We start from the raw sequence: 19,565 nt of genomic DNA, 5'->3' as shown, positions 1-19,565 counted from the left end.
TTTAGCACATCTAGTGGCAATTCAGTCAACAAATATGAAGGGCAGACATCCAAACAACATGATTCTTTGATAGTCTAAATAAAATTTTTTTTAACCATTTCAGAAGAAACCCTTTCAAAATCTTCCTTCAATATAGGCAAAACTGAATTCCAAAACAGAGACGGTTCAACCTTGCTTCTCTGCAATTTAACAAAATCTTCACTAACTGAATTTGAATTTATGTTAAAAAGTTTTTAATAAAAAGAAAGAAGAAAATATACTGACCGTGTTAGTGGTCTTTCTCATGTGTGGCCAAACTAGAGTCTAAAATTAAATTTAAAGGTTCTAAAAACATTACAAAATGCAACACATTTGGACCAGAATGATCATCTGAATGTAAATTAAGATCACCCAATATTATCAAATCAGAAAAATGCATAGAACAGTAAGAAATCTTCTCAAACAACTTTGGTTTTTTGCCAAGATTTAGGTGGTCTATAGATTACAAAGTCAATGAATCCGACTTAGACCAAGAAGCAAATTGACAAGTCATAGTTTCTAAATATTCATCACCATAATTTATTGTCAATATCCAAAAAAATCTCTATACAACATAACCAACCCTCCCCACCCTCTTGACTGGTCTTGGACAATTTATGGCCTTAAAACCAGGTGGACAAAAAGACAGAATATAAGATGAGTTGTAAAATGGAATTCACGTCTCTTATAAAAATTAAACCTGGATAAGAATCTGCAGTAAAATCTCTTATAACGAGCCTTTCCACAAACTGACCTAGCATTAAAACATAAACATTCCATTACCTCATCAGAACCATCAAGTTTAGATTTCCTACAAGGTGTTTTAACTAATTCTTGATATAGACAGTGAGCACTTTATTTTTCTTGAGGAAGTGAGATTTTTGCTATTTTAAGGGAGTGAAGATGGGAGCCTAAGATCAGGCCTCCATCCAGGAAGTTGACGTCACTTCCTCTCCACACCACTTCCCATTTTACATTAGACCTGAACATTCTCTTGATAAAATTTAAGTCCTTAATCAAAACCCACTTTTTCTCTCAGGCCTTCCTGCAAGGTCAATTAAAATCTTTATGTGCGTTCAATCCTGAATACTATACAGCAGCACTTTGTTGGGAAATGAGTCTAGCACCTTGTCTTCCCTTTGTTTTGCCCTCCCCCTAACTTTTCCTTCTAGCTATTATGATCTTTTCTTGTGTTATATACCTGTTGCATAGTGTCTTGGGAAGCATTAGTTTTATGTATTTCTGTATTGCTTTGTTATTCTCTTGTAATTCACTTATATGTATGTTTGGCGGTATGTCGGACAAAATTGAACCTTGAACCTCTTACCCCCTATCTCTTTGAGCTCATGGGATTTTTAAATACTACTACTATTTAACATTTCTAAAGCGCTACTAGGGTTACGCAGCGCTGTACAATTTAACACAGAAGGACAGTCCCTGCTCAAGGAGCTTACAATCTAATGGACAAATGTACAGTCCTCCAGTCTTGTGGTGTACTGATTACCAACCATTTTTTAAAAGTAAATAATATATATGGCCAACATATTGTGAAGGAGATTTTGTAGTTCCCTTATTTGGCAGCCTGACTCCTAGTACTGGTACCACAAGACTACCTCTAGGGTTCTAAAGGGCCATATTTTGAATAAGGGAACCCGTTGGAGCAGAAGTGACTGGGCTTTACATCTGCCCCTTTTTCCTAGGGATGACCTGGTAAGTCCTGGGGGGAGGGACAGGCTTCACCCTGATTTAAGAGTAATATAAGGTGGTAGATACTGGGGAGGGGCAGTACATGGTTTTATAAAGTGACTGAGGATTGGACAACTGCATGGCCTAACTCTTTAAAAGGGAGCATGCCAGACTTGGGGCCTATTGTCTTAGTTTTGGTTATGGTTGGTAATGCAAAATATTTTCAGCTTTAGAAATGCAAAATGTAACCACAGGTTACGGAAAATCATGGTAGATTTTCCCATGGTAAAATAGCACACCAATGTACTGTTTTACCCTGGAATACAACTAAGGCCGTTAGTCTGATAGAGGTTGCTGAGATTCCAAGACAACCTTTAGTCTAATTTAACTCTGTCTCTATGATTTTGTGTCTAGTACTGGTAATTTGATCAAGGTGCATCTGAAATGTTAACTAGATCCCCAAAGTGTTGATCCAGCTCTTTCAAAAGTATTTATGATAAAATTGTCAAAACTTATTTTGGCCGATTATTCAAAGCGATTTAGCTGTCTGCTGACTGGTTAAATTGCTTGGTCGGGGCTAGGCACTAATTTTCAGTGGCACTTAACCAGTTAAGTGCCGCTGAAATTCGTGGTTAATACCTAACTCAAAAGCTGATGATGTTGGGGGTGTTCCGGGGGGCGGAGTCAGCATTTGATAAGTACTGATGTTCAGCCCTTAACCCCCGGATTCTATATAGTGCACCTAGAGATCCGCGCCAAAATCCAAGGGTATTCTGTAACAATGTGTGTAACTTAATTGGCTTAACAAGCCAATCAGCATTGATAACAGCACTTAACAAGCAATAATGAGCACTAATTGGCAATAATTAGAATTTACGCTCACAACTCGCTAAGCATATTCTATAACGCAGTGTGCCTAACTTCTAACTCGTGCAGCCAAAAAGGAGGTGTGGTTATAGATGGGGAAATGGGCCAGGTTTAGCGCATAAAAGCCTGTCCTGTTTTTATGCGTTAATCCATGGCCGCATAAGTGCTGAATATTGACTTAAGTGGCTATGTGTTAGCGGGCTGAAAAATAACCAGATATTCAAAGCCAAAGCCCAGACAGGGCCTGGCTTTGAATATCCAGGAATAGCTCTGTCGGCGGTGAGCAAAGTGCTCACCACTGCTAGCTGAATATCGGGCCCTTAATTTTTATTCTCCAGAGGCTTGTAAAAATCACTCATAGAATGAATATTTTTGTTGTAGATAGCCCTGCTGCTTAACCCTTCAGAATTACTGTTGAGGTTTTTGTCATATTTGTTTGTTATAATGGGGCAAGTCTGGTGTCTTATTTATAGTATCAAATACTCTTCTTTTCCATAAAGTAAGTAAAATAAATCTTAATACATAATGCAGCAATAAGTATAATCTATAAAAGATTACAAATGAATAAACACATTAAAAATTATTAAAAATAAACATGTTTTAATTGTACCACCTTTATAACTATGATGTTAGGTTAGCAGCCACTTACAGAGATTAGAACATGGAGCTCCCATGCAGTCAGATGACAGAAATGGATTTGCATTGCAAATAGCCTGGTTGGGGGAGTTGCCCAGGACAGGATTGGGAACCCTTCTTCTAGAACCAGAAGCCGTTGGTGAGGGGACTGGAGTGGCAGCAGAAAATGGGCTGACTTCATGGAAGGGCCAATGTAGGTGGTGGAGGCAACAAAGCTAGCAGAATAAATGCAAAGGGATCCCTGGTGAAAAGAAGTGAGGAGAGGTCAAAGATAAGTGGAGTCTGTGGCACTGTCCAGTTGGCAGTCATTGTCTATGACTCAAACTGAAGTTACTGAAGAAGTAAAACAGATTGGATATATAGTTCTCCGAGGACAAGCAGACAGTGCCATACTCATATGTGGGTGACGTCATCCATGTCGCCTGGTGCAGAATGCTTTCACAGGTTTTGGCATCGCTTGACTCAGTTTATGGGAACACTTTTTTTAAAATTAGAGATTTCAGATGAGTCTTGGCAGGCTTGTACAATAAAAATAATATAACCTGGAACCTAAGAAACATGTTTCACATCTTTTCACTCCAGCTATCATAGCTGATAGACTGGGAAGACTGGATGGACCATGTAGGTCTTTATCTGCCATCATTTACTATGTTACTATATAGCTTTAAAAGCACGCACCAGTGTTCCCACTGTGCATATGTGAGTGCCTTTCCATCCGCCGCTGTCAGGAGAGAACGTGCTGTTCGTGGCTCCTCTTGGTGTCTGGTGCATTGCTGCTTTTAGAGCACGTTTTTGTTCCTCCTTAGGGTATTTTTTCCCCAGTTTGTTATTTTAATTCTTTGGGAGTTTTTTTTCCTTCCCTCCCCTTATAGTTTTAGATTTTTTTCTCCACTTTTAAGTTTTCTTATTTTTCCATGCTCATGAGGCCTACTTAGGCCTGAGCTCCAGTCAAGATTTTTTCCCCTCCTTTTTTCTTTGTGATTTGCCCCTTTTTGATATCACCATCGAGTTGTTTGATTTGGCCACGGCAGTTGTTCCTTACATGTCATCAAAGGCTCCAAATGGCTTCAAGCGCTGTGCTCGGTGCAATTGGACCATCTCTGGAACTGACACCCATTCTTGGTGTCTCCAGTGTTTTTGGAGCCAGAGCACAGCCTTCCAGATGTCTTCTTTTCCTACATATGCAGAAGAGAACCTGGCTGTCCACAGAGGCTCAGAGAGAAAAATTTTGAAGCCCGGCCCGAATAGTTGACCTCAACATCGACGTCGGTGCTTGCATTGGCATCAGCTGCATCGGTCCCCATGGCTGCTAGACCCATGTCTGACACTGGGATGCACTGGATGTGCATTGAGCAGTCTCCACCTGCTGTGGCGCTGGCCTCTGTGCAGGGCCCCTGAGACCGGTCAGCAGCAGACCTGACACCAAGGACGCATGTGGATTCAACATTGTCCTTGTCAGCACCAAGGAGTGTAAATTTTCGGCATCGAGCGAAGGCTAACAATCACAAGCATTGATTCCCCCCTCGATATCGTGGTGCCGAGAGCACTGGGGCACCGAGGGTTCCGGTCCCTGAGTAGTGTCGGCGCCAGGAGGAGTGCTCTCCCTCCATCAAGGAGGTGCCAGTGTGGGGGTCTTCATGCTGCCAGGACCAGGCACCTGCACCAACCCTGACAATTCAGCCCCAGCATTTCCCAATGTCAGCCCTCAATGAGCGCATCCGGGTCATGCTCCAAGAGCATTTGGCAGGGCTTATCCAACAGAGTGTATTGACATCTGGGGTGCTAGCACCAGCTATGCCTCTGCTGCTCTGCAGGGCCCTCAGCCTGCGGTAAGTTCTCCAGTACTGGTGCCTACAACCGCCCGTGCTGGCACCCCCTCGACGTCGATGGAGGAAGCTTCGAGGGAATCAAAGGTGGAGCCTACAGCTTGATGCCCTTCCAGGCAAGCATATGGTTCCTCTTTGTCGAGGCAGTCTTGGTCTCAGCCCTCCCATGAGGCGTTTTTTGATGATACTGACACGGAGCGCTCATGGGCGTCTGAGGAAGATCCACCGTACTTCTCGGAGGAGGAATCCTATGGTATCCTTTCTGACTCCTCCCCCCCTCCAAGAAAAGGAGGAAGTCTTCACCTGAGAGCCTTTCCTTCCCAGCTTTTGTGAGGGAGATGGTGGCTGCTATCCCTATTCATTTGAAGATGGAGGACGAGCTCAGGGCTGAGATGTTAGAGGTCCTAGACTACTATTCTCCTCCTAGAGAGACTGTGACTGTCCCACTTCACAATATCTTGCGAGACAGGTGAAGAACTAGGAGTCCTCTCTGTCGGTCCAAGATTGACACCATGTATTGGACCCAGAATTCCCCTGAGTTTGATAGGCCACAGTAGCCTTATTTCCTGGTGGTGGAATCTGCGCTCAAATGAGCCAGGAGTTCCAGAGACTTTGTTTTGGCACCGCCAGGCAGAGAAGCTCAAATTCTGGACTTCTTTGGGTGGAAGTACCTAAGCCTCATTGAGCCTGCCATGAGTGGGAAAGCGCAGGGTACAAATTAAAAAAAAAAAAGATGTATCAGGCCTCTATGCTCATCTCCTATATACAGTCATACTAGTGCCACACGAGCCTTTACTTGCTGAACTTGGTGTACAATATGACTGATTTTGCAGATTCTCTTCTACTGGAGCAGGCTGAATCTCTTCGCCAGCAGGTCAAGCAGCAGAAGGCATGTCATAAGTTTCTGGCCAGGGGCACTTATGATACTTTTGATGTGGCATCCATGATGTCTGCCCATAGTATAGTGATGCACAGACTCTCATGGCTGTGTGCCTCTGACTTGGACCCACTGGTCTAGCAGAGTTTGGCTGATGCACATGCTGGGGGAATAACCTTTTTGGGCAGAAGGTGAAGGAGGTCGCCAACCTCATAAAAAATCATACTGATACCATCAATACTCTCCCACCAGATGCCTTCTGCACCCTCCTTATCCAAAAGGTTTTCGGGCAAGTTGAAGAGAGGTCCCTACTACTTTCAGAGACAAAGGTACACTCCTTTGTCTTGCCATCCTTAGCAGGCTCAGCCCCAGCACACTTGTTCTCATCAACAGCAGTCAAAACAGGGGGCAAATATTTGACTGGCTCCAGCAGAGCATAGCTGCCATAACAGTGACCATTCCGGATGAACTACCGGTGGGAGGGAGGCTGAGTTTTTTCCAAGAAAGGTGGCCCCTTGTAACCTCTGACTGGTGGGTTCTTCAAATTGTCCGTCTCTTATGCTCTGCATTGTTGTTGGAGACCACCAAATTGCCCTCAGAGAGCATCTTGTTTCATTTCACAGCACAAGGAGGCATGCACAGAGGAACTCTCCTCCCTTCTAAAGGTTCACGTGGTAGAGCCAAAGAAAACAGGGGGGATGTTTCCCATCCTAGACCTAAGGGCCCTGAACAAATTCCTAGTCAAAGAAAAGTTCAGGTTTCTCTGGTCACCCTTTGCCCAGTGATTCAGGAAAAAGATTGGCTATGCTCTCTGGATGCCTACACTCGCATCCCAATACTTCCAGGCTATGTCACTTTCAGTCCCACGTGTTGTCGTTTGGCCTCACTTCAACTCCCAGGGTTTTCACCAAGTGTTAGTGGTAGTCGCAGCGTTGCTATGCAGAATAGGAGTTTATGTGTTTCCATAGCTGGAAGATTGGCTGGTAAAGAACACGTCAAAGGTGCTCAGGAGTCCATACGGAGAACTGTTTGTGTGCTAGAGCTACTAGGGTTCGTTTTAAACTAACCCAAGTCCAATCTGCTCCCAGTTCAGCATTTGGGGTTCATTGGAGCCAGGATACATTATCCAGATCTCATCCCCTGACATTTAGCATCAACGCTATTTAATATCTTCATGACACCTCTTCTAACCCTTATTCAATCCATAGGTCTTACGGGTTTCATATATGCAGACAACATCCAAATATTTGCACCACTGGATCCATCCAACCCTCAGGAGATTCATACCCTCAATGACAAATTTACACATGTAGCCTCCTGGCTCAATGACAATAAACTGAAACTTAACCCAGAAAAATCCAAAGCTCTTCTATGCTCTGACCCACTTGATTGGCCGTTTTCTGCACCAATTCTGCTTTGCGGTGTACAGATTTCTATAGTTCCTTCTCTCAAACTCCTTGGTATCTTTCTTGACTATACCTTAAGTTTCCAACTTTCAAATTTGATACAATGCTGTTTTTTCAAACTCTGTGTTATATGTTCTATCAGATCACTTCTCTGTTGCTTGGCCCTTAATATCCTAGTCCATTCCCTTGTTCTCTCACAATTGGATTACTGCAGTTTACTACATAAAGGTTTAAGACAAAAAGATTTGTGTCATATGCAACTTATTCAAAACACATTAAGCTAATTTCTTGGTCAAAGAAATGTGATCATGTTACTCCACTTCTTAGAGGTGCACACTGGTTACTGGTTGGACATTGCATCACCTATAAAATTCTCCTTTTGATATTCAAAATTAAAAATTCTGAATCTCCTTCCTTTTTGGCACATGCTCTGATCCCGTACGTCCCCTCTTATGCACTCCGCGCATCCCAACAACCCTTCTGATTGTGCCTTCTTTTTGCCATATCAGACATGAAAGATACTACATATGAGTCTGTTCTTTCAGTTGCAGGCCCCACCTTATGGAATGCTGTTCTCCTTTACGTTAGATCACAGACTTGCCTAATAAAATTCAAAACGGATCTCAAAACATTCCTTTTTGAGGTTGCTTTTATACTTTCCTAAGACTTCCTGTGGGATGGGCCTGCTGGCCAGCTTAGTCCTGCAATCCTTCCCTTTGTCTCTTCTGAAACCCCATCTTTCCTATCATTTCATTGTAGTTCTGTTTCTTGCTCCTGCTGCAATTTTCCCCATTTTTTCTTTCTTCTTTTTCTCTTTCTGATTTTTAGATTTGTAAACCTCATCCACATAGATATATTATTTGATGTATGGGATAGCAAGATTCTAAGTTTATTACAGACTTGGAGCACTGCTAGACATGCAGCAAGCTTAAGCCTTTCCCTCTGTGCTGAGGGCGGACGTTCTAGTTGCATTCGCCACTCGGGTTCGAGCCAGCCAGCAGATCACAGCTCGACAGATGTTGAGGTTACTAGGCCACATGGCCTCCATGGTGCATGTCACTCCTTTGGAATGTCTTCATATGAGAACCATCTAGTGGACCCTAGCTTCCCAGTGGTGTCAGGCCTTTGGGAATCTAGCGGATGTCATCTGGGTAACACTGGAGTTGGCTCAGTCCCTCCTCTGGTGGACAGTTTGATCCAGTTTGACCGGGGGACTTCCATTCCAAATTCCTCAGCCCCAGAAGGTGCTGACGATGGATGTATCGTGCCTGGGGTGGGGAGCTCACTTGGATGGGTTTCACACTCGGGGTGCTTGGTTGGTTCAGGAAACAGATCTTCAGATCAACCTTCTGGAGCTACAGACAATCTGGAATACTCAAAATGCTTTTAGCAATTGGCTGTTGACCCAAATTATACTCATTCAAACAGACTATCAGGTTGCAATGTATTACACCGACAAGCAGTGTGTGTGGGGGGGTACCGAATCATACCCTCTGTGTCAGGAAGCCGTCTGGATGTGGCAGTGCGCTGTCCAGAACAGGATAGTTCTCAGGGCCACATACCTGGCAGGCAAATCCAGCACTGTGGCCAACAGACTGAGCAGGGTCATGCAACCTCATGCATGAGTGTTACCCGCGAGATCTTCTGAGTATGGGCCACCTCCTTGGTGGATCTCTTTGCTGCGTCATTCAATCACAAAGTCTTTTAGTACTGTTCCAGGTTCAGGGCATGTGACAGACTAGTGTCGAATGCCTTCCCCTTTCATCCCTCTTGTGGAGAAGACTTTGCTGAAACTTAAGCAAGACCGCGGAACCATGATTCTGATCATCCCTTATTGGCCCAGGCAAATCTGGTTCCCACTTCTTCTGGAGTCATCTTCTGAAGAAAGTTGGAGATTGGAGTGTTTTCTGACTCTTATCATGCAGAATGAGGGATCTCTTCTGCATCTCAGTCTCCAGTTCCTGGCCCTCACAGCCTGGATGTTGAGATCTTAGAATTTGCTTCCTTGCATCTTCCTGAGGATGCCTCCAGGGTCTGCTGCCTTCCAGGAAAGATTCCACTAAAAGGTGTTACTCTTTCAAAAGGAGGAGGTTTGCCGTCTGGTGTGAGGAAAAGGCCCTAGATCCCCTTTCTTGTCCTACACAGACCCTACTTGAATACCTTTTATGCCATTCCACTTTTGGTCTCAAGATCAACTCTGTAAGGGTTCACCTCAGTGCAATTAGTGCTTACCATCACCATGTGGAAGGTAAGCCCATCTTTGGACAGTCTCTAGTTGTTCACTCCATTGCTATTGACAAAGCCCCCTATCAATCCTCCACCTGTGTCATGGGACCTCAACGTCATCCTCACTTAGCTGATGAAAGCTCCCTTTGAGCCACTTGATTCCTGTCATCTGAAGTACTTGACCTGGAAGGTCTTGTTTTTGATGGCTGTTACTTCAACTCACAGGGTCAGTGAGCTTCATGTCCTAGTAGTGGGTCCACCTTACACTAAATTTCATCATAGCAGAGTAGTTCTCCGCATGTACCCTAAGTTCCTGCCTAAGGTTGTGTCGGAGTGCCATCTGAACCAGTCGATCGTTCTTCTAACATTCTTTCCCAAACCTCATGTCCATCCTGGTGAAAGTGTACTGCACACTTTGGACTGCAAACAATCATTGGCCTTTTACTTGGAGTGGACTAGGCCCTACAGACAGCCCACCCAGGTTTTTGTTTCTTTTGATCCCCACAGGATGGGGGTTACCATCAGGAAACACACAATCTCCAGTTTGCTGGCAGATTGCATTTCTTTCACTTACGCACAAGCTGGGCTGACTCTTGAGGGTAATATCAAGACTCATAATGTCAGAGCCATGGCTGCATCGGTAGCCCACTTGAGATTAGCCTCTATAGAAGAAATTTGCAAGGCTGCAACATGGTCTTCAGTCCACACATTAATTTCTTACTTTTGCCTTCAGCAGAATACCCAACGCGATGGTTGGTTTGGACAGACAGTTCTGCAGAATTTGTTTGGGGTCTAGAATCCAACTCCACCCTCTTAGGCCCATTTTGTTCTGTTCCAGGCTGCACTCTATAGTGCAGCAAGTATATCACACTACAGCGGTTGCAGAGTGTTTGTACGTGACCCCTGAAGCAGGCGGTTTGTCTGCCGAAACATGGACCCGTGTTGGGTCATTATCGTTGGTGCTACAATAAAGTGATTTTATTTGTAACTCCCAGCCTGTGAGTCGTTCATCTTTCTCTTCTTCTTTGGTGTCTTTTTTGGATTGTCGTAGAGGAACATCTTACCTTTTGTTCCTGGGATACCAGGCTGCACGCTCATGTTGTACATATATAGTTTCAGGTTGATTAGTATTTTGAACTTGACATTGTGAGTTCCAATTTCTTATTGTAGTTTTCGGTGAGCCTGGTAGCTAGAGATTCCCACATGTGAGTATGACATGGCCTGCTTGTCCTTGGAGAAAGCGAAGATACGTGCCTGTAGCAGGTATTTTCCGAGGACAGCAGGCCAGTCATTCTCACATACCCTCCCACCTCCCCTTGGAGTTGTTTTTGTGTAGCTAATATACTGTACTGCTGGTCCCTTGCTCTTGTAGCAAGTGGGAAGGCACTCGTGTATGCGCAGTGGGGATGCTGGTGCATGCTCTTAAAGCTATATGCTGTGAAAGCGGTCCGCAACGGGTGATACAGTTAATGTCATCCACAAATGAGATTGTCTGGCCTGCTGTCCTCAGAGAATACCTGCTACAAGTAAGTATCCTCGCTTTGCTCATACTTTAATTTCTTTTTTACCTCTGTAGGATCCTTACTATCGATTTAATGACCTGACCTATAGATGGATCTCGCTGGATAATTGGACCTATAGCAGACCATTCAAGCTTCCAGCTGACATCAGGTGGAATATTAAAAATATATATATATATATTTTATACATATGGATCTGTTTTATAGTATGATAGACTACCTGAAAGGGCCTGTCAAAAATAAGTGTCTGAACACCCTCATATTCTCCTGCCCAGTCACTCTACCATTGTGTGTTATAAGACATGTGTATTAGGCATGTTTTGGACTGTCAGCATGTGCTGTTTCCCGTTAGTGAGCTCTATCATTTGGAAGCACATATTATCTGCACATTTCCTTCCTTTCTCCTGGATCTTCAGGAGTGGGAAAATAAAGATATATTTAAAAAAAGAAAATCCACTGCTCCTTGAATATTTACACCTATGTTCCTGTTTTTGTTATTGAATGATGACATCGGAAGGCTATCTAATCCATCATGAGCAATAAATCTGTATACCGCTTTAATGCAATGAGGTGAAAGGTGATATAGCAAATAAACATGAAAATCCTTTGCTGTACTGGAAATGGTCATTTTCAGTGTGACTGAGAGTCACAGACACACAAATGCTAAGTAAAGTGGCTATCTCAATACATGCTTAAAGACAGGTCTGGCTTAAGGTATGAACCAGGTGAGGCTCTAGCTCAGGGTGCCAAAGTTCAAGATCACCAAAAGCTTGACTCACTGGTTCACCCTTCACCACAGGCAGAGTGTGCTGTTCTGCTCTGACCGCCTTGATTTCCTTGTTCTGCCACTAGTACAATTGCAGGTTTAAACGTGAGAACAGATACTTCCTGTTCTTGTGTTTTAAAACTGCGGTGTTTCTGGTGGCAGCGCAGAGAATCCAAGGCCCTCTGGAATCTCCTCCCTCAGGGAGACCTCAAACAAACATAGTATATTGAGGAATTTGGTGATTATTACTGTTCTAATGCATAGTCAAACTTATAATTCATAATATAATGGTAAAGCAGTTTTAGTGATGTGATGTTTTCACCTCCCCAAAAATGTCAGCCCCTCAATTCTACAGAAAATGGATTTTTGAGACCTCTCTGATCATGAATGGGGGCTCCTGTGCTGCCTTGGGGTCCTCCCCCCCTCAATCTTTAATGTTCGCCAGATATGTCAGGTTCTCTCCTTTTGCCCCTGTCAAGTTTTTCCTCAGTAAATGCCGAAGCTTGTATTTATTTGTTCAAAGCTAGCTTGCCACTTCCCTGTGGCTCTGACCCAGCACTCAATTTTCCCCTTTTTTTTCCTGGACATGACAGCACTGTCCCAGATGCCTGCTCCTGTGATGGCTTACACTTCTCCGGGGCTTAGAGTTGTAGAGGATGGCAAAAATACTGACAGCTACCAGGTAGTGAGGCAAAACCAATGAGGAGTTTCAAAGTTTAAGGACCTTTAATGTTGTAATAAATTCAAAACATCTGAGATCCGACACGGCCGTGTTTCAGTGTGTGAGCCTGCTTCAGGGGGTCAACAAACCTGTAAGCATGTATTAATGTAAATACAGCTAAAATATTAAGTGTGGTCCTATACTAGAGGGTCACTGTGCCTGTATTCTAGTAAGACGGTCATGTTCTGCTTGCTAAAATAACTTTGGAAAAGACCAGTGACAGAACAGCCGCACAACTCTTATTCTATGTCCAGTGGCTGAGGGGGGGGGGGGGGGGCCTCTGGAGTGCAAGCCTTCCAAAGTAGGACTGTCACTCTATGTCATGTCCCCTACCTCAACACAAGCGGCATCCTCGGGCTGCTCGGGGTCCCATCAACAGGCACACTTGACTGGCACAGCCCTGAGCCATGTGTGTGTAGTTCTTCTCTGGCTGCAGGCTCCTTGATTGCTTTGCTTCCATGCACCTGGGTCTGCTCTCTCTCTCTCTGCCTGGATTCCAGGCTCCTTGATTGCTTTGCTTCCATGCACCTGGGTTTGCTCTTTCTTTGCCTGGCTTCCCTTGCTTCTCTCCTGTTGGTCTTCCGGTTCCTCCTTCCCCTGCTCTTGTCCTATGGCTGTGCTCCTTCTCCTTCTCCCTGCCGGTTCCCTGCTGATGTCAGACGCCAGCACTTTATCAGCTGAGCTCTTCCTGGACTCCAGGCTTCGGCTTCTACTTTGGTAGGTGTTACTTGCTCAGTAGTTTGCGTCTTCTCTACTTTGTCCCTCGTTGCTGACTTTGCATGTACCTGGATTACTCTCTTGCCTGCTGCCTGCCTATTGACTTTACCTGTGCCTGGATTACTCTCTTGCCTGCTGCCTGCCTACTGACTTTGCCTGTACCTGTATTACTGTCTTGACCTGCTGCCTGCCTATTGATTTTACCTGTGCCTGGATTACTCTCTTGCCTGCTGCCTGCCTACTGACTTTGCCTGTACCTGGATTACTCTCTTGACCTGCTGCCTGCCTGGCCGATATGTTCACCACCCCGCTTCCAGCTCTGTCTCGTAAGTCCTGCAGGCTGCCCGCACCTAGGGGCTCAACCTCTGGGGAACAGCGGTCAGCACAGGTTAAACCCGTGGTTGTCCGGCTGCCAAGCAGAACCTGGTCCGAGTACCGGGCTCAGCAGCGCTCTACGTAGTACAAGAACTCACAAGTCTGACACTCTACTCTATCACCTTCTTTTTCCATAGACAACCTCTCACAGTTTCTGCGGTCTGATTGTACTGTAAGTAAACAACCAAACATAAAGAAAAGAAAAAGCAAACTTCCCATAAGTCAGGAAGCCACCATCCTGACAAAGGAAAAGAGGCTAGACAGTCTACTTCTCACAATGAAGGAAGGGGACAATTGCTTTCTGTTCATCACCAGTTCTTTGAGATTTCCACTGCTAAAAAAGCAAAATTTCCTCATTCTCCATAAAGGGACACCCCTCCTCTTCCTAAGCAGAAATAAAATCCAGTCAAGGCACAATGCCTGTCAGTCCAGCAGATACAGCTGCATCTTATCTGCTCTGTCCTCATACAACTTCTTAGGAGGTTTGTTCAGTACAGCGCAACCATCCTGCAAGCAACTGAACTTCAGCCAGTTTTGCAGCAGTACCCTTCTAGCATAACCATACAGGTGCAGAACAGTCCACACTGTTCTCCTTGCTCCTCTCAATCCATCTGATCGCCTCAACAATCCCCACTGGATCAAGAGCATGACTATTCTCCCCATAGTCCTGGATGGTCTCATCAATGGGACCTAAATCCCAATAGATGTGGTTGCACCTGGTTCCAATCTCCAGAGAAATATGAAGACCACCCTAACCACTAGGCCCTTAGCTGAACATAATGGAAAGCATCCCAATTGGGTAATCCAGATTCGTCTTGTAAATCTTGATAAGAAAGGAACTCCCCCTCTTTCCACAGTTGACCCAATGTGCGAAGAGAGAATGCAGCCCATCTTCGTTATGCATGATCACTTGTACCCAGGACAAACCCAGCCATTTTAAATAATACTGTTGATCTGCGAACATTTGAAAATCTTTTTTATTTTGAAATATCTTTATAGTCATGTGCAACAAAAACTTCAAACATTGCTTGATAACAGCTACATAAAAACTGAATAAGCCAGGCTCAGAGATAATGACAATATTTTAACACTTCCCAACTCTCCGTAACTCCCCTTTCAAAAAATCTTTTTTTTTTATTAATGTAACAGGCAATACAAAGAACAGCCAGTAGCTATCATATATTAGAAACATAGAATCATAAAGAATACAACTAAGATAGCAGCATATAGAAGGAAAACAAGATTAAATAATGAAGTGGGTTTGTATGAAGCCATATTAGATTAGCATATCATAGAAATGTCCTTTCCCCTCCCCTCCCAACCTTTGCATATTCTCTTCCGTTCCATCTCTCTCTAGTTAGTGATAGACGAAGGGATCTGGACTCTTATAGTCCCCTTTCCTGCCTACCAGCTAAACAGACTAGAATTAACCACTTGTTAATATGTACACCACCTCCCACCCTCCCCCAACCTTCCTACAAAACCATCCCTATCCTCCCCTTCCCCTGGGTCTCCAAATTAAAGCATCACAACACCGTAGAAATCCCTCCCAAAGATTCCTCATCTTAAGAGTGTAAGTTAAATTTAGCCTCAAATAAAACTGAAAAACAATTCTTCATGTGTTCTGGACCTTTCCTTCTATTGATTTTAAATTTAGAACATATATAGAACTGAATGCATTGTGCAAACCAATGTGGTGCTAGCAAGTGAGAGGTGGCTGGGGGTGGGGGGTAAGGGTAACATAATCCTGCTGAGAACTGCCAGTTAATAAATGTTGTGCAGAAGTTTGTACAGCTTGAAGTGAACTGAATTACAATAATTCAAACCTGAAAGGACCAAAAGAGTCAGGCAGAAATCCCCAGACAGGATGAAATACTTCAATATATGTAACATAGGGAAGCTTACAAAAAGTAGGAAAAACAGCAAAGTGAACCTGATCATTAAATTTGAGGTATGAGTTCACCTTAAAACCCAGACTCTTAACTGTATGAACTGGAGATAGAAAACATTCTCAACAGGTACTGAGGATACATTTCTAGGAATGGTTTTATGGTCTGCTGTTTTATGTAGGGTTCAATTCTAGATGATTTTCAGTTAGCCAGTCACAGATCAAATATAAACAGTCTGACAGCTGACTGGCAGCAGGAGAAAATGTATTTGATGGCAAAGAAATCTGAGTAAAAGAAGAAAAGACTTAGATGGCCAAAAAGAGAGCCACACTATTGGAACCACTTTATTGATATGACCTGACACGGCTGCGTTTCAGCATGTGTTTCTGTATCAGGGGTCCTTAATTCACTATGCCCAGAATTCTATGATCTGTATGATCTATCAGTATGTTGATTATTAAGAAAGATGTATAGGTCTCAAGAAGAGCTAAGCAAAAGAAGCCCAATAGGCCCCAAGAATTGGTTTAGGAACAGTTTTTTTTTTTTTTTAAAGTAGACCCAACCTGGGCCATGTTTTGATGGAATGCCTGCAACAGAGGTCAGCTGGATACAGCACAGTTGAAATAGTTCAAACTCAGTCAAGTAGAGGTAAAGTCACCAGTATTTAAACAATGCCAAGTCTAGGAACTTTAACCAAGAAATGTCAGACAAATGAACGGAAATGCTTGGTGCAACACTTAAACAAGAGGACACAACATTGTCCATCAGATTGAAAACAAATCTTAGCAAAGTTTCTTTTCACATAGCTTATAATTAAGCTGTGGAATCTGTTGCTGGAAGGCAGTAAAGGTAGTGGACATGTGGAACAGCCTCCCAGTGGAGTCAGGAGACAAGAACAGTATCAGAATTCAATAAAGTATGGGATAAGTACTGAGGATCTCTGAGGGGGAGGAAAGGATTGTAGAGCTGATGGTATGGATGGGAAAATTAGATAGGCTTTACGGTCTTTATCTGCCATGTTTTATGTTTTTTTGAAGGAACTTTTCTCTGTTTCTAGCACACCTCTGTGTGCCTGAAATTGAGAAAGGTTTCAGAAATTTGGAAAACAAGCCAAACTATTTTTGCCTGTGGCTAATATTGAATTGAACTCTCTACATACATACTTACTTAAAATACTTCTGAAAATGAATGATTTGTAATATTCCTCTAATTTTGTCTTTCCCCACAGCAAACTACAGAAAGTGAATTTGGTTTGCGAGGGAATAGATACAGTGTCAAAAATCTTTATCAACAATGTTACTGTTGGGAGAACAGACAACATGTTCACAAAATATGTGAGTAAACCTGTTATTGCATTTTAAAGCTAAGTCCAGTTGTTGTCCATATGTGAAATGCAGAACATTCCAGAAACTTTTAATTAAAATATCATGGGCTAGCAATCTGAGCCACCAGATTGATTGAGCTTTACTTCTGTAACAGCTGAACTCCTTTCCCCTGCTCCTTGTGTGAGCTAAACTTACATGCATACGATTTCAGCACCATTGTGTTACAGGACTTACATTAGTTCATGAAGTTCTTTTGTGTATTATGGTAACATTTCAGAATTAAGATATACCGCCTTGCAGCTTTCGAATGTTTCCATTGCAGTCTGTATCGGGGCAGATCTATAACAAGGTGCCAAGATGTAGGTACCACAATGGAGTGCACTTAGTGCCAATTCTGTAACAGCTTTAGGGCGTGCCTAAGCCATTATAGAATACTAACACACAGCCATGTTGGCATGCTGAAATATAGGCGTGTCCACTTATTACAGGTTAATGCCTGGTTAAGTTGGTGTGTCTATGAATTAATGTGTGCAACTGATAGTATTCAATAAGTTTGACGCATCACTTGGTGACATGCCCATGGCCTTTCTAGCTCAGGCCACATGTACGCCTCCCTCGCAGTTACATGCTAAGCAACTTTGGCACATCCATTATAGAATAGCACCTGGCACTTACGCACATAATTGACAATTTTCTGATGTGTATTCTGTAACATACTCTGGCACTTGGCTGTTTAAGTAGGGTGCAGATCTGTTCGTTTGCATAGAGACAATCCACAAATGTGGATGAGGAACTCGGAAGTGTGCAGCACTGGGTCATTATGTTGGCATGCAGGCAATCATCATTGTAGTGGCTCTGTTCATTGTGGGGATAAAGAAGCTCCACACAATTCAGAACTCCTCTAGAACAGTGGTTCTCAGACCTGACCTGGAGGACCACTAGCCAGTTGGGTTTTCAGGATATCCCTAATGAATATGCATGACACAGATTTACATGTATTTCACCTCTATTATAGGCAACTCTCTCTCTCATGCATATCCATTAGGGCATGCTCGGCGTCTGGGAACAGCCTAGACGCGGTGCCTGCTAACCTATGGGTGTTCAATCAGATGTACGCCACAATGAGATCTAGCCCCTGAAGACGCCAAGGCGAAACGCGTTGGGTGAAAAATCTAGTGGCCGAGGGCACATTTGGTGCATTGAAGTGTTGAAGACCTTTTTGAATACCTTTATGGAGAGAGAGCTTTTCAGCGCACGGAATATGCTGAGACTTAAAATTTGAATTTTCAGAATTCCTGGCGCCTTGTTTGAACTAGTAGCGCCAGTGTTTTGGCACCTTTTGATGACGTCTACAGCTGTCTGTCGCTGTGAGCAGTGTGGAGCGAACTTGCGTATTTTCAGCTTTTAATCATTGTTGTGCCATTTGGAGAAATCACTAGACTGTATTATATTATATTCAAGTTACCAACTTTTGGAGGACTCTGGAAGCAGTACTCGCTGTGTTAGAGCGCTGCAAGTATACTAAGAAGATTGACGCACTATATATGTAGTATTCATGTGAATCTTTGCACATATTTTTGCAGTGAGTTTTTGTTTCACAGTGCAATTGATTGTAGGTTGATTGTGTGAGTGTGATGGTGTGAATGTTTGGAGTGCATGGAATCTTGGACAGAAGATTGTTAATTAAAATGTTTATATGAATAAAACAATTTTTTGCTATTAGAGAAGTTCGTATATAAAAAACTATTGTACTGTTATTCATAAGTCAGGATGCATATCCATTAGGGATATCCTGAAAACCAGGACAGGTTGGAGAACCACTGCTATAGAGTGAACAACTTCTGCTTGCCTAAGACTAGAGCGAAAAGCTCTTCCAAGGCTGACTCCTTCATTCTCATGTTTTTGGCAGCAGTTTTCCTCTGCACAATGCAGCTGTCCTGCCTTCTCCCATCGATTGAATAACTACTTTCCACGATGTCTCACAGGCCCTGAGGAAGATCCACTTCAGGGTCTGCTGCATGACTGAAGAACCATAGTACTGCAGTCAAGGCCGGCCTCTCTTCTCTTTATTATGCTGTATAGAGAGCAAAAACGAGTAGGGTATCTGTTTAAAATACATCTTTTGGGTCAATGGGAAAGACGACATCCTTTTGAATTTTTCTACATTCCCTTGGTTAACCTATTGTGATCCAAGCCACAATTTGAATGTATAGAGCACCCAGTTGGTAGCAGTTTGTTCAATGTCTGTTCTTTTTTTGGGTTTATTTCTTGTGTGTTCGATTCGGCTTCCTCCTAAATGGTCTTCCTCACAATAGATTGTAACGTTTGCTTTCAGAGCCATGCTCTTAAAACATGCACCAAGGATACTTTCTAAACAAAGATGGTGGTTGGCCTTACTTTGGAGAGGCTTTAAAGAAGGGAGACTTTATTCCTTTTTCTTACTGTTTTGTTTATGACATTTTATTTTTATTTTCCTGTAGGTTGACTTCAGAAAGCTAGGTGTAAGTGTGAAAGGTACTGGTTTACTTCAACAGTCATAGAAACAGACTTCCCAGAAACAGAAACCTTAAGGTCCTTGTCAGGCAACATATTCTGTTTTTCTGACTCTTGAAATCATCTTCTACCTTTCACCTAGAACTGCAAAAGAGTAACTGAGCATCAAAGCATGCTCTCCAGGTTTGAAGGTAGTTTTAGCAGCTTTCACACACAT

At 43.3% G+C, this 19,565-nt stretch overlaps 1 protein-coding gene across 1 annotated transcript in view; it reads left to right on the top strand.

Moving 5' to 3' along the window:
* The window catches only part of MANBA (mannosidase beta), a 157,674-nt gene that overhangs the window by 11,982 nt on the left and 126,127 nt on the right, over positions 1 to 19,565 (top strand). The window contains exons 3-4 of the mRNA XM_030190756.1: positions 11,119 to 11,213; positions 16,759 to 16,864. Coding sequence (XP_030046616.1) covers positions 11,119 to 11,213; positions 16,759 to 16,864 — 201 coding nt within the window. The remainder of the gene's footprint in view (positions 1 to 11,118; positions 11,214 to 16,758; positions 16,865 to 19,565) is intronic.

This window comes from Microcaecilia unicolor, chromosome 2, assembly GCF_901765095.1.
Source record: "Microcaecilia unicolor chromosome 2, aMicUni1.1, whole genome shotgun sequence".
Taxonomy (NCBI): Eukaryota; Metazoa; Chordata; class Amphibia; order Gymnophiona; family Siphonopidae; genus Microcaecilia; species Microcaecilia unicolor.
The sequence above is the reverse complement of the archived record's forward strand: the minus strand, read 5'-3'. Positions and strand labels throughout refer to the sequence as shown.